Source organism: Lagenorhynchus albirostris, chromosome 16, assembly GCF_949774975.1.
Source record: "Lagenorhynchus albirostris chromosome 16, mLagAlb1.1, whole genome shotgun sequence".
Classification (NCBI taxonomy): Eukaryota; Metazoa; Chordata; class Mammalia; order Artiodactyla; family Delphinidae; genus Lagenorhynchus; species Lagenorhynchus albirostris.
In genome coordinates, this window is record NC_083110.1 from 68,168,464 (window position 1) to 68,183,413 (window position 14,950).

At 35.4% G+C, this 14,950-nt stretch overlaps 1 protein-coding gene across 2 annotated transcripts in view; it reads right to left on the reverse strand.

The window, feature by feature from the left end:
- Window positions 1-222: 222 nt before the first annotated feature.
- CCDC186 (coiled-coil domain containing 186) overlaps window positions 223-14,950 on the reverse strand; it is a 48,614-nt gene continuing 33,886 nt past the window's right edge. Inside the window, exons 11-17 of one of the 2 annotated variants that reach the window (XM_060126437.1) lie at window positions 11,686-11,941; window positions 10,845-11,034; window positions 9,573-9,653; window positions 6,925-7,135; window positions 5,456-5,675; window positions 4,641-4,771; window positions 223-256 (exon numbers count right to left, since the gene is read on the reverse strand). In XM_060126437.1, coding sequence (XP_059982420.1) covers window positions 4,688-4,771; window positions 5,456-5,675; window positions 6,925-7,135; window positions 9,573-9,653; window positions 10,845-11,034; window positions 11,686-11,941 — 1,042 coding nt within the window. In that variant the 3' untranslated portion in view covers window positions 223-256; window positions 4,641-4,687. Of the gene's footprint in view, window positions 257-733; window positions 4,772-5,455; window positions 5,676-6,924; window positions 7,136-9,572; window positions 9,654-10,844; window positions 11,035-11,685; window positions 11,942-14,950 lie in introns of those variants that run through there. The other variant, XM_060126435.1, reaches the window with a different exon arrangement.

A 14,950-nucleotide genomic window follows, 5' to 3' on the forward strand; every position in this document is an offset into this window, starting at 1 on the left:
TTGGAACGGTCTTTTACGACTGTGGGTCACACTGAAGAACCGTAAGCCAATACTCTTCCAATAACTCACCCTCTTCTTTCATATATTCCTTTCTCTTGCAAACAAATCTACAAGTTGCTGAACGCAGACTATTAAGGATGTCAGGAAAGCTTCCTCTATTCTATCACTTTTACCTTTATTCCAAGGATCCTGATTTCAGGGGATTCTTTCCAATAGTAAACTCTTTAAGGAACGTTGCATAATCTGTGTACTTGAACTGTTAAGAGAAATGGAAAACAACACATTGTGATGTGAAATATCCACCATACACATTACCTTCATGAAATTAATGCCATTTCAATATATTTTTATTGAACGTATTAGATCTTTATTGTTAAAGCTGGATAATTCGGGCAAGTAAGTTCCATAATTTTGTGGAAAATCTGAATTTATTACTGGCTTGTCAAGTTCAATGAGAAATTTTCACATAGGCATGTATAAAAGGCCTTTTATAAAAGGCTGAATTTTGCTATCAATAATTTAAACAAAAATTTAAAATACAATGTGGCATTCAGTTTGCTTACTATTGTTCACTGACTTTTAATGGTAATCAGTAAAGACAAAAATGGAAAGCAAACATTCTTAATCTGGTTTTAAAAAAGAAAATTCAAGCAATCTGTATCAGGTTTTGCCAAGTCTGGAGAATCAGTCTGTTAGCAAGTGGTGTGCGTAAATAAATAAACAAAGATGCCAGTAAAATACAACTTGGTAAATAGGCATTACCTATTTAATAAGTACAATATATACATAAAATTCTCTTGAAAAGCTTCATTTTATACAGAAACATATTTACAAAATGAACAGTATAATCAAACTAAAGATTATCTGTACAATGCACACACATATATATATATGAACTTTGGAAGGTAAACAAGTTTCATCATAGTCAAAATGGACAGCCATATGCATTTTAAAAAAGAATTTCATTCCAGAAGAAAAATACATCTTTAATATACAATTATATTTTTCATTTATTTTCCTGAAAATTCTTTGTTTGGATTATCTTCTCTTGTTCAGCCTTGAAAATTTTCAGGTTTCTAGTGCCACCAACTGGTGTTAAAAATTAACAATCTTAGTGTCAAAAAAGAATTGTTTTGTTTTAAAAAGGTTACTGGAAGATAGACCACTGGACTCAGCATCCATAAGGCAAATTAATGATATGGAATAACATGATTGATAAAAATATTTTCACCACGGTAGCATATATAACATTTACAATATTAATGGTTTCTAGTGCTTTTTTCCTTCTACTGGTAAATCTTGGTCTAAAATTATATGTAAAAGTCTTTAGAGTATACTGCAAAACAAAGTTTGGAAATATGCATGACAATGTGATTAGATTCATCTTTATAAGCATCAAGTAGACATTAATAATTTACTAAAATGGCAAAAATCAAATACCATTTTATAGTCTTTGGATTTTTTTCCTTCTTCTTAAAGAATAAACATCAAGCTGTGAAAAAGTTAGGAATGTGCAGAACCACCATGAAAACAGCAATCTGCTCTCAGCGTACCTCAGCAAGGATTCATTTCCCAAAGCTTCACGCCAGAGTGAGACTTCTGGGTCACCTACTTGCACAAGTGAATTAACCCTCTTCCAACAGGGGCTGGTTGTGAGCTGCAGAGGCTTAAAGAGCCACTCCTACTGCCTCCCAGCTGTTTTCACTAGACCATAAGCTCCGTAAGGACAGGAATTGCCCTGTCTGGTCTGTCTACCAGTATAATGATGATACCCTGTATGGTGCCTGGCAATAAGAGGCTTCTAATAACTATGTTTATTACATGAATAAATAACATGTTGGTAGCCTGACAAAATTTAATTTCAAGATAATCTGCTTTAAATGGTTATGGATAGAAAGTTTAAAAAAAAAAACAACACTAAAGTTTAAACTCATTCTTCTGCCCAAACCCACCATTTTCAATCCTTAAAACTTATCAGGCTAACGTTTGAAGTGGTATGGGAAAAAGGGAGTCACAGCAAGTATGCACTTTAAAAGTGAACCTAGCGAAGTGTATACATATATATACACACACACAAAAATCATTTCCTGCTCAAAGAAACCAAAATACTGCTAACAAAAACAGCATTTGATGTGTTCAATTAATAATAAACACATAAAACAAAATTTCTCCTAGATCTCAAGTTTATCTGGACCATTTTCCTTTTCTAGACACCCCATTCTTCTCTCCATATATTCAGTACAGTAAGGGTAGAAGGTCCTCTAAATGTTTACATCAGAATCTGTCTGTGAATCAGTTTAGAGAGAGGGAGCTGATAAATGCACATTTTTGTACACATTTTGCTCAGTCCTGATCCATATACAAAAGGATATAGTAGAAACTAAGGAGCAAAAGGAAAATAAAGCATTTTCTTCAAGTTTTCCACAGTTCCATACATTTATGGGTGGGAAAAGTAATAATAAGTCAAAATATGGTTTATAATTACATTCTTCTAAAATTGTTTAACCATTAAACTTCTCTGAGTGAATGCTGGCACAAATGTTAATATTGGAATGTTTCATTTTCATATGTAATATATGTATGCAAAAAAATGTATATACATTTTTAAGGTGTATAGACATAGAATACTATGGTTCTGACCACTATTTGGTCTCCATTAATATATTTTGTGTCTTGGGAGGAAAAAAACAAATATTGTAGTGTATGAATCTATATCACATAAGAAGCTATATAAATTTAGTTATGTTGACTACTCTAAATAGTCTTTGGGAGTATCGACAGTATTGTCAAAAACAACTAGGAAAATAATTCAGATGTGATTGCACTTACCCTCTTATTTCTTTATTTTGATAAATTATTACTGGTAAAAAGAACAAGATACGTTATGGTAAGGCTAAACGTTTTACAGCTATTTTAAATATAAAATGTTTCTGAACTTGTATTTCCATTCTGAAGTGAAAAGATTTTGTTTTTAGATGACAACATATAACTCAATAGACAGAAAAAATGCTACATTGAATTATCTAATCCTTAGTAACTGATTTTTTTAAGCAATGTTCATTTAAAAAAAAAAGTTAAAACACATTAAAGGGAAATTGCCACCATAAGCCCAGCCCAACTTTTAAAGCCACACAATTCTTGTTTTTTTGGGTTTTTTTGGCGCTACGTGGGCCTCTCACTGTTGTGGCCTCTCCCATTGCGGAACACAGGCTCCGGACGCGCAGGCCCAGCGGCCATGGCTCACGGGCCCAGCTGCTCCGCGGCACGTGGAATCCTCCCGGACCGTGGGACGAACCCGTGTTCCCTGCTTCGGCAGGCGGACTCTAAACCACTGCGCCACCAGGGAAGCCCTGCCACACAATTCTTTAAAGGCTTTTAATCCACCGCAAAGCTTACTTCTGTTAAGGGGAGAAAGAAGTTGGCGAAAATCCAAAACGAAAATGAGGCTTGCTGCAACATCTGTGTATGTGCCAAGGTATCTACTATAGAAATTATCTGAATATAATGAAATGTGAAAAACCACACACAAAAATTAAAATAAGTGAGAAATTACAAGAGGTGAGAAAAAAATTCAATGACAGAAATACTGATACTATGACTGTCAACATTTAAGTGTACATCATAAATACTGTAAAACTCCAACAGGATACATAAATTTGGTTCTAAAATTCCTTTGGTTACGGAGATGTAATTATTTTGTATTTTAAATAAATATACCAAACATATCATATCTGGGGACTGTAAGATCACCCCACTATAATATATAATTATACCAATAGTAAAGAATGGTGCACAGATAAAATGGTTAACAGTGCCATATGCTGGATTTTCTTGGAAACTGGTTCTTTATAAATATCTTAAATTTATCTTTATACTTGATGTCAGTAAAACTAAAGTACTTCAGTTTCAAAGAATTCATTATTCATCTCTCTGTTCTAATGAGACTAATCCATTTCACATTTTAAAATATAACTGAAGTCCACAGGAATTCTCTAAATGAGATTATTTAAAATCATATTTTATGTAACTGGAGATTTAAAAAACTCAACTATTAACTCAATTCGAATCTGAAAAAAATGTACCTAGCACAAATAAGGAAACCTGACAGGGGCATACAATGCCTGATCATTGCTAGTTACCAAAAGCTAGCTTTCCTATTAGCTTCCATTAAAATCAAATGGTTTAAGAACTCATTGGCATCCCTAACACACAAGCAAATGTTATATTAGAATGTCAAAACAAGTTTTTATCACTTCTTTAGTTTTCTTCATGTTGGAGAAATAGCATATTACTGAATGATTAACACCTGTCCTTTCATGCATAATTTTAAAAAGTGAAATCATTTTTGAGATTATGTATTTTAAAGGAAAGAAATATGGAGAAGGGGTTTTCAAAAGCCCTTGTCATAATGTTCAGCACTTCATATGACTATCAGCAAATTAAATAAGTTGTTCTGATTCAATGACAGGCTGTCACCACACAAAAACAAGTTTCATCAAAGCTTACATTCTTACAGTATACACAGCAATGCACTTGTATTGTAAAAAGGTACTTTTTTATACAGATGAAGCAAAACAAATTTTTTTACTGGCTGACACACAAAGCAGGGAAAAGTTTCCAACAATACTGGGCAATGGCACCTGCTCCTTGTGTAGCTTTTGTCTGTTTACTGAGGAAGAACTTTGTGTTAGGTTTTCTTCGTCCTCTGTTCTAGGTCGTGCTGGTGTTTAATAAGACGTTCTATTTCTGTTCCAAGTGTTTGCAGATTTTCCTTTAACAATTGGAAAAAGAGGGAAAAGAAAACAGAACTACTAAGTATAATAAGTAAAAAGATTCAGTTTGAACTATTTTTGCCTAAATTCTGAACTGAAACAGTGACAGTCTTAAATGCCATGCAAGATAAACTAGGCACACGGCTGTTTTCAGTAAAGTAATCCTGTACACTTCAGAGTCAGAAACTCTTTTTACTGAAGCTATAGCAAATTTTAGTGCCTAAAAATATTACCAGATTAAAAAAATTATTTTTTAAATCCATTACTAACCATCAAGGCCCAAACAGCACAGATAGAATAGCTGGGTCAGATAACAGCTGCAAAAAATAAAATAAAGCTGGAATACATTAGAAAATAAATGCCTCAATCTTAAAGTCTCAGTAATCAATTATAACTAATTGTAATATATGTCAAAGGCCACCCATTGCAAAGTAAATTACTCGGTAAATGACTCATCTTAGCGTCTATCCAACAGCTAAACTGATTTTTTTGCTATTTCTTTCTTTCCTGCTAATTTAAAAAATTGTACTTTTCAAAAAGAGAAAAACACAAAATTTTATATATGGAAAAAACGGCTACCCTGCATTACAGAAATAGTCCATCCATGTGTTGGATTGAACTATGAAAGAGGCACCATTTTTGTCATGTTTATTGGTTGGTAAGTGAATGAGAAATACAAATACCTTCAAAGTAATATTTTTCAATAACGTATCCTCCAAAACAGCCTGTAGTTTTCGGTTGATCTCCAAAGAGAGTTCCAATGTTAATCCACTATCAGCTGGATGGGATGTGTATAAAGATGCCATGATGCCACCCCGTCTACTTAAATGGACTTTGTTAAAATCAGATGCCTCTGAAGAAAGTGTGCCTGATTCTTCTCGTAAAACGTAACTCTGAATTATTCTGCAAAATAAAACGACACTATCAGTTATGGCCTTGCAGAATTACAAACACTATAATTTGCAAGAGTCAACTAATCATAAGCTTAAAGATGATTAGCATAAAGTAATTATCTATTAGTTAATAAGAGAACTATATTAGAAAATAAAGGGGTTTTCCTTATTCAGATGGTTTCTTAAACAATCCCATTTTTGTTCTAACATGGTATTTAGATTAAAGATACATAAACATTGCTTTTCTATTTTTTCCTTATTACTTTAAATCAAAATATGTGAGCAATTTATTGTTCCAGTTTCAGTTAATATTTTCTATTTTCCTGTCATTAAACTTAAAACTGTGTTTTACTCTTTTTCGTTTAAAAGTCATGGGCAAATTTTTCTCTAAGTCTAAACTTATTTCAAAATAAAAATTTTTAAGTCATGGGTAAAGACCCACAATATTACTTAAATGAATATGGTATCTGTGAGAGGAATTTGGCCCAGCACAGGCTCTGGAGCCAGTCAGAGCTGGGTTTGGATTTCCAACTCTCGGTCTGTCACTTACAGGATGAGTGGTGACTCTGGAACATTTAGTAATTTGACCTGAGCCCCAATTAATTAACCTATCAAATTAGACACAGTGGTCCCCAACCTTTCTGGCACCAGGGACCAGTTTCGTGGAAGACAATTCTTCCACGGCCTGGGGCGTGGGGTGGGCTACTTCAGGCAGTAATGCGAGCAATGGGGAGCCTGCATTGCCAGGAGTTGGGGACCCCTGAACTAGAGGACTCATTCTCTCCCTGGGTAGTTTTAAGAAATCAATGAGATACTGTTAAGTCACAGGCACAGTGCCTTATATTTATATTTCTCTACTATATTTAGTAGATGCCCAATAATAACTCACTATGTCCTGCCCAACAGGAATGATAATCCACAACCCCAGTATCTCTTAAAACCACCATCTTGAAAATAAAAAGCTAAGTAGAGTACTATCTGTTTTTAAGTCCAAAGGTATTTTAGTCTCTTAAAAAATTAGTGTCTACTGAACTCTGTATCACCTTAAAGGAAAGACCTGTGTTTTCTTTAATGTCTGTAGTCCCAAAACCTAGAACATAAATAAGTTATCAGTAAAAGATTGGGAACTGAGTGACTATAGTTTTAAGAACTATTTTTTGAAAGAAAAGCTCTTGATATGACTAATTTTGAACACAATAACTTTACCATGTGAATAATGGTATTTTGAACACACATTACAGTACCATAATAATACATACTTTGTTTTTTTCCTAATTTCTTCCACCAATTGTTTGATGTGATCCTCCATAAATTCTATCTTTTCATTTTTCCGAGCATGTGCCTTCTGCAGCCTTACTATCCTCTCAATCAGCATGGCCTTGTCTACTTCTGGAAAGTTATCCACAGCTACTGACGACCCAGTATTTTCTGGAGATCGATCTTCTGCACTGCTTCGAGCATTGAGGGACCCTGAAGACAAAAAAAAAAAATCCACTTATTGTACTTAGTCTGGAGTCAACTCTAATCTCATATATTATTTCTTCTAGTATCATTTTCACATATTCAATTTAACAGAGTTGGGTCCAGAACACAAGTCATACGTGACCTGAGTTCTTGTTTCTGAATACATTGATGATAGAAAAAAGGGTCTAGGGCTTCCCTGGTGGCACAGTGGTTAAGACTCTGCCTGCCAATGCAGGGGACACGGGTTCAATCCCTGGTCCGGGAAGATCCCACATGCCACAGAGCAACTAAGCCCGTGCGCCAAAACTACTGAAGTCAGAAAGAGAAAGACAAATACCTTATGCTAACACATATATATGGAATTTAAGAAAAAAAAATGTCATAAAGAACCTAGGGGTAAGACAGGAATAAAGACACAGACCTACTAGAGAATGGACTTGAGGATATGGGGAGGGGGAAGGGTAAGCTGTGACAAAGTGAGAGAGTGGCATGGACATATATACACTACCAAACGTGAAATAGATAGCTAGTGGGAAGCAGCCGCATAGCACAGGGAGATCAGCTCGGTGGTTTGTGACCACCTAGAGGGGTGGGATAGGGAGGGTGGGAGGGAGGGAGACGCAAGAGAGAAGAGATATGGGAACATATGTATAACTGATTCACTTTATTATAAAGCAGAAACTAACACACGATTGTAAAGCAATTATACTCCAATAAAGATGTAAAAAAAAAAAAACTACTGAAGCCCACGTGCCTAGAGCCTGTGCTCCACAACAAGAGAAGCCACCACAATGAGAAGCCCGTGCACCACAACAATGAGTAGCCCCTACTCACGGCAACTAGAGAGAGCCTGTGCACAACAATGAAGGCCCAAGGCAGCCATAAATAAGGAAGGAAGGGAGGGAGGGAGGGAGGGAGGGAGGAAGGAAGAAGGGTCTAGTATGTCTCTCAGGAACAGAATGAGTAAGTGCAATAGAGAAACGAGAAATTCCAGAGAAGTCAGAAAAACAAGTCTGAAGTGACACCAAAATTAAACTGAGACAGACACAGATAAAGACAGAAGACAGAATATAGCCAGTGGGTTAAGCTCTGGAGCCAGTCTTCCTAGGTTCAAATCTTACTTCTCCACTTTCTAGCTGTGTGACTTTGGACAAGTTAACTCTCTGTATCAAGGTCACTTCGTTTCAAAATGTGAATCATAATATGATTTGCCTCGTAGGACTGTTATCCTCATTTAAATTAGTTAACATGTCTGAAGTGCATGAACAGCATACATAGTATGCACTAAGTGCATGTTAGCTATTATTTTTACCAATACCATTTGAGAAGAATTTCTAATCCTTTTTATTCTACAAAGACACATTTTTTTCCTAACCCTATTATGTAGATTTAAGACAAGTAATATATCTTATCCAAGGTCATGCACAAATAAATGGTAGAGCTGGGATCTAAATACCCAATGTGTAATCTCAAACCCATGTTCTCTCTACTACACAATTTTCCCACTATTGTAACAGTTGATGATGTTTTTTCCCCTAATGTGCAACTCCTGGGAGGCAGTGTATGTAGTGGCGTGCAGACTCCAGAGCCTGAGAGTTCTGTTACTGTGGATTTTGGGAAAGTCATGCAACCACTATGAATCTTAAGTTTCCCCATCTGTAAAATGGGAATACAACACTTATTTCACATGGCTGTTCTGTGAGTAAATGATATGTTTAAAACGTTTAGCACGGTTCCTGGCATTCCAAAAATGGTAAATATGCTGATATTTTGCCAATTATAATTTTCACAGTGCTACTGATCATAATTTTATAGATTCAATTTTTGCTTTAGACTATAGGTATATTTACCATGAGAAAAGCAAAAAGATTTAAAAATACACAGGCATAAATATATATATATATAAAAGCTGATATATAATGATGACCATTTCATTAGCTCTCAGGTGTTAAAAGTAATATAAAATTAAAAGAAAACGAAAGCGCATACTACACCAAATCTCTCTATAGATGGATACAAATCTGAATTTAAAAATGGAAGAGTAAACTGTTGCACAGAATAAAGAAGCAGGTATGGAAAAGGAGGTAGGAAGACAGATGGTATAGAAACCCATGACAAACTTGAAACCCTGTCTAATGATTAAACATTTAACTGGAAATATTTTTTACAACATAATTATGTACAACTACTGCTTTTTATAATTCAAAATTAAAGAAAAGCATATCGATACTTTTTAAACAAAAAATCCTATTTCTTTTCCTTTTTTTTTTTGACCATGCCGCAGCTCATGGGATCTTAGTTCCCTGACCAGGGATTGAACCCACACCCTCGGCAGTGAAAGCACAGAGCCCTAACCACTGGACCACCAGGGAATTCCCGAAAAATGCTATTTCTTTTTATAATCAATCACTAAAAAACAACTGTAAAAACATTAGTTTTTCACCTGATGAACTAGAACGACTTCCCATGCTGCTGACTTCTTTATCATAGCTTCCATTCTCAACCTGATCTAACTTTCTTCGTGCTGCAGGAAAAAGAAATGGATTACTTGTGACAACTGTCATGACCATTGGCCCCCACTATCTCTGATTTTAATTGCTAAAATCACTTAGGCCAAAATGGCATAAACAACAAGAGAAACTTCTTGAACATGTACTTTCGAAAGGAGGGCTGTAGGGTCATTCATATAAAATGACATCTAGAAATGTACAGGTCATATACAAAATATATGGAAACAACATTATGATAACAACTGATACAGGCATCACTTAGGTACACAGAACCTAACTTTTGGAGTCCTGAAAGATTTCGAAGAGCTCCACACTACCACAAATTTCCCCCAAATTTCCCTTTAATCACATCTATGAAAACAAACTAAATTCTTATGGCAAATATCTGAATATATTTATATTAAGTAAATGCTAAGTCTCTTTTACCATATTACTATATTTCACCCTATTTTAATACAAATAAAGCAGTGGGGAATAGTAGAGAATAGGATGTCAGAATACATCTCTTATTCATCTTTGTATCCAATCACATAGCACAGACCCCCAATTTGTATGAATTTTTAAATGTAAGAAATCTGGGTTCCAGTTCTAGATGTTAATTGTTGTGTCCAGGTAATTTATAACCTTTGTGGGTCTCAGTTTCCCCTAAGAATAAGGGTTAGGGTTCAATGATCTCTAAGTGAGAGGTCTACAAGGTGGGGGCAGGTACCCTAGATGCTGCACAAAACAACTCACAGACAAGGGTAGGGAGAAAATATCAGAACTCTATTTATACTTATATTTAATCTAATCTTTTTAAATTTGTATTTTTCATGTTTTTCTAATGTGCATAAACTAGAGTAATACATGTTTAAAATTTACAAATAACTAGATACAAATTGGAGAACAAATACTTAAATGCTTTTTTATTGACAGCAGTATGTGATCAACAAAGTCTAGACACTACTGCCTTGGTAAGGTACCTTCTCAATTCTTACATTTTGTGGTTCTGTGAATAAATGTCTTTTAACATATAACATGCTATAAACTATTCACGGAACTACAAGAAGGTCAGCCATGTGGTTTATTAACATTAATACATTAAAAAGAACATACAGCTCTAATCAATGTGGGAGAAACTGATGTAAAATATACTTTTTCTATAAATCCTTAACAATGAAAAGAAACAAAAACATTCCAAGTCTAAGTGTAGAAAAATTTTATACCTTGCTGAAGTTGTTTGGTAAGATCCTTGACACTAGAGGCATGTTTACGTCTTTGAGTTACTAATTCATCTTTTAATTCTTCCACCTGGGTACTCAGTGTTTTAACTTCGGTTTGTCTACAAGTGAGTTCAGCTTGCAGAGTCTGGACTTCCTCTTTTCGCAGTTCTTCTTCTTTTAACAATCTACTTTCCTAAATATTAAATAAGATAAAAAATACCAACTTTAATATCTGTTTCAATTACTGTTCACAGTTTAAAACCTTAAAAATACAAGGTCTTTCATAGTAAATTCTTCTGTCATCACTCATTATCAGGTTTTGTTTACGAGCTCCTCAAATTCTTTATACAGTAATGCAGGGGGATATATTAATGCATCTGCCATTCTATACATGTAAAACAACATGTGATACAGGTCTCTGTATTTTTTTTTTCATGTCTCTATTTCTGGTTTAAAGTCTCAAATTATTTCTATGAGTAACCTGAAGATACTCTCACTACTTGGAAATATTAAACCATTTTTAAGCTATAAAAATATAGAAATTTAAAGTTCTTTTAAGAAATATATAATAAATCCAGTTAGGAATAACAAAAACCCTGGTTTTCTTACTTTCAAAAGTGAAATATTTCTTCCTAACGATGTTAGGGAAAAATTTTTATTATAAATTACATAAGTTGAAAGGAAAAACTGACATTTCTCATAGCATTTGAAATTATCAGAAAGTCAGTGCCAAAAAAAAAAAAAAAGAGTTTAATCAACTACCATTAAGTTTATGCTTTTAGGGAAATTTAATTTGTGCTACTTGCCATGTTGCTTTAAAAGTTAAATGTACACTTATACTTACCAAATTAATATTTGTCTGTTTCATGTGTTCACATTGGCTTTGTAACTGACTTTCACTACAGGAAAGTTTATCAAACTGTGACTGCAAAGAATTGGATTCAGATTGAAGTTGTGCATTCTTACTAGTGAGCTTTTCTGTAAACAGTAGTAGCTCAGATTCTCTTTTCCTACTGCCTTCGATGTCTTTTTGTAGGTCATTAATCAAAGAATTAAGACTTTCCACTTCTTCCTTCAAATTTTCAATTTCTTGTTTACCTCTAGAAAACAAAGTTTACAATTAAGAAAAAAATTAAACTATTAAAAGACATTAATGGTTTGAGAATTTTCATCAAATGAAATTCTTTATGAAGGTACTCTTATTCATTCATCCAAGTATTTATTTGGATTACTATGAATGCCTAACATATGCTAGGAACTAAGAGCTGGGAATATACATAAGCAAGACTGACATGGCCCCTGCTTTCAAAGAGCTTTTAGTCAAGTAGTGTGAAAAAACATTTTTGATGATGAAAGCACAGAGTGGGTCACCTAAGCTAGTGTAAGTGATGAGTAAACTAATATTTAAAGGGTTAGCAAACTTTTCCTATAAAAGGCCCACACAGTAAACAATGTAGGCTTCTGGAGCATATGGCCTTTGTTACAACTGTTTATAACTCTGCCATTGTAGTGTGAAAGCAGCCACACATAATACATAAAGGAATGAGAGTGGCTGTGTTCCCAAAAAAAAGTTTATTGACAGAAAGAGGCAGTGAGCTGGATTTGGCTTCTGGGCCATAGTTTGCTAATTCCTGAGCTAAAGGGAAAGTAACAGTGAGTGGGAAAACAAAATATGTTCCAGGTAGAGGAAACAGTATGTGCAAAGCTGGGAAGGGAACAAGAGAATGACTTCTTGTTGGTACTAACAAACAGATGTTCAATACTGATGAGGATAAGGACAGTACTATATCCTAGCACTTAACACAGGGCTCGGCACCTAGGAGACAATTAATTAACATTTGTTAACCAACTATTGCTGAAATACAGAATAAAGAAGGAGAAGGCACAGAGGGAGAAGCAAGGTTACTAATGATCTTCCAAGCCATGTTAAGCCATCTGAACTCACTAGGCAATCCTTGAGGCAATGGGAAATCATTGAGAGGTTTGAGATTTCCTTTGTAAAAAAGATTATCCTAACCACAGTGTAGGAAACAGACTAAAAGGGAAGCAAAAAAACAAAACAAAACAGTTTAGAAGCCCTGGCAGTTTGCCGGGAGAGCTGATAACGGCTTGGACAATGGTAGCAGCAGTGGGGATGTAAACAGTAAATGGATTTGAAAGATATTAAAGAGTTAGCATCAAAAATATTTTGTGACTGGTTACATGTGTGAGGGAAAGGAAAGAAGAGCCAAGGGTAACTCCCAGGTTCCTGGGTTGGAAAATCATGTGGATGTCACACTCATCATTCATCTCAGGAACATCAGAGAAGCATATTTGTGGACAAGATACATGAATCAGTATTGGACATATTATAAGTTTGAGGTGTCTTTGATACTTGTGTATCTAGAGCTCAGCAAAAAGGGTTGATGATAATTAACTTGAAGGTCCTGCAGCACACTACTGGAAGAGTTAGGATCACCCAGGGTTATAATAAAATAAGAACAAAAAACAGCTTTATGACATAAAGAGAAGGCTGCCAAGGAGACAGAAAAGATTGGCCAGAAAGTGGGGAGGAACACCAGGAAAGTACAAGGAAATGAAGCCAAAAGAACAGAGCATATCAAGAAAGGTAATGGGCTTAGTGTGTCCATACTGAAAATTCAAGCAAGGCTTAATCTGGGAAATATCTACTATATTTAAGGATGCATTAGCAGTCTGTAATGGAATGCTGGGACATTAGAATAAATGGAGAGGAACAGAAGAACAAAGCATGTGAAGAAATGGAGAACAAGCACAGATGATTCTATAAAGACATTTTTGGTTGTGAAGAAAGGGAGAAAGGAGATCATAGGAGTTTTGATGTTTTTAAGATATAATATTTAAATGTAGAAAGAAGAAAAGTCAGTAAAAAGAGGGAGGTAAGAGATAAAGAATAAAGAAGGAATAATCAAGGAAGACCCTGAGAAGGCAGAAGAGCATGGGATCCACAGTAGGAGTAGGGACCACAATTTGATTCAGAAAGAATAGGAACATTTCTTCCATAATAACAGAAGGAAAAGAGAAATGACTGCAGATGCAGGCAAGTTCATAGGACTGATAGCAAGAGGTTGAGAGAACTGTCACCTGACAGCTCCCTTTTTTTCTGTGAAGTAAGAGGTAATCGCCTGACAAGAGTAAAGAGCAAGGTGAGAGGGAAGATCAGAAGTGTGAAGAAAGCAGTAAGGTTTGGAATAATGCTAAGAAGATGGGGAGAAGGCTCTGACTAAGGACATATGGTAGGACTGGAGGTGCATTAGGATTCCCAGTTGAGGTTGGTTGCTAACCATGAATTTATAGCAGCATCAATCTGGATGATCTTGAGGATTTCTTCAGCAACACTCAGCAGCCTGGGTGTTGGTAGGGTATGAAGAAGAAGGTATCTGGATCCAGCCTGAATCCCGGCTCTCTCAGGTAATGTCGTAAGTAGAATTTAGCTAAATGGCTTTATAAGAAGCCAAGGAATAGGACTTCCCTGGTGGTGCAGTGGTTAAGAATCCGCCTGCCAATGCAGGGGACACAGGTTCGAGCCCCGCTCCAGGAAGATCCCACATGCTGCGGAGCAACTAAGCCCGTGAGCCACAACTACTGAGCCTGCGCTCTAGAGCCACTGAGTCCACACACCACAACTACTGAAGTCCACATGCCTAGAGCCCGTGCTCTGCAACGAGAAGCCACCACAATGAGAAGCACGCACACCACAACAAAGAGTAGCTCCCACTCACCGCAACTAGAGAAAGCCCGTGTGTAGCAACAAAGACCCAAAGCAGCCCCCAAAAATAAATAAAATAAATTTATAAAAAAAAAGAAAAGAAGCCAAGGAATAATGTTACCTCCTGACCTTGAGCTACATACATGCAAAAATATAGACATAGATACATACCTATCTTTTAGAAGAAAACCTACTGTGTATAAGTAATAGAATTTGAAAGCTAAGGAATGGATAAAAAACTACAATCCATTCTGTCTTATAAATAGTTACTGCCAAAAAAAAAAAAAAAAAACTACTGCCAATATTTAGGGAATATAAACTTTGATTTTTTAGAAGCCGTGATGGGAACTACAAAGAAAACCCAAAATAAGTTCAAATGAAG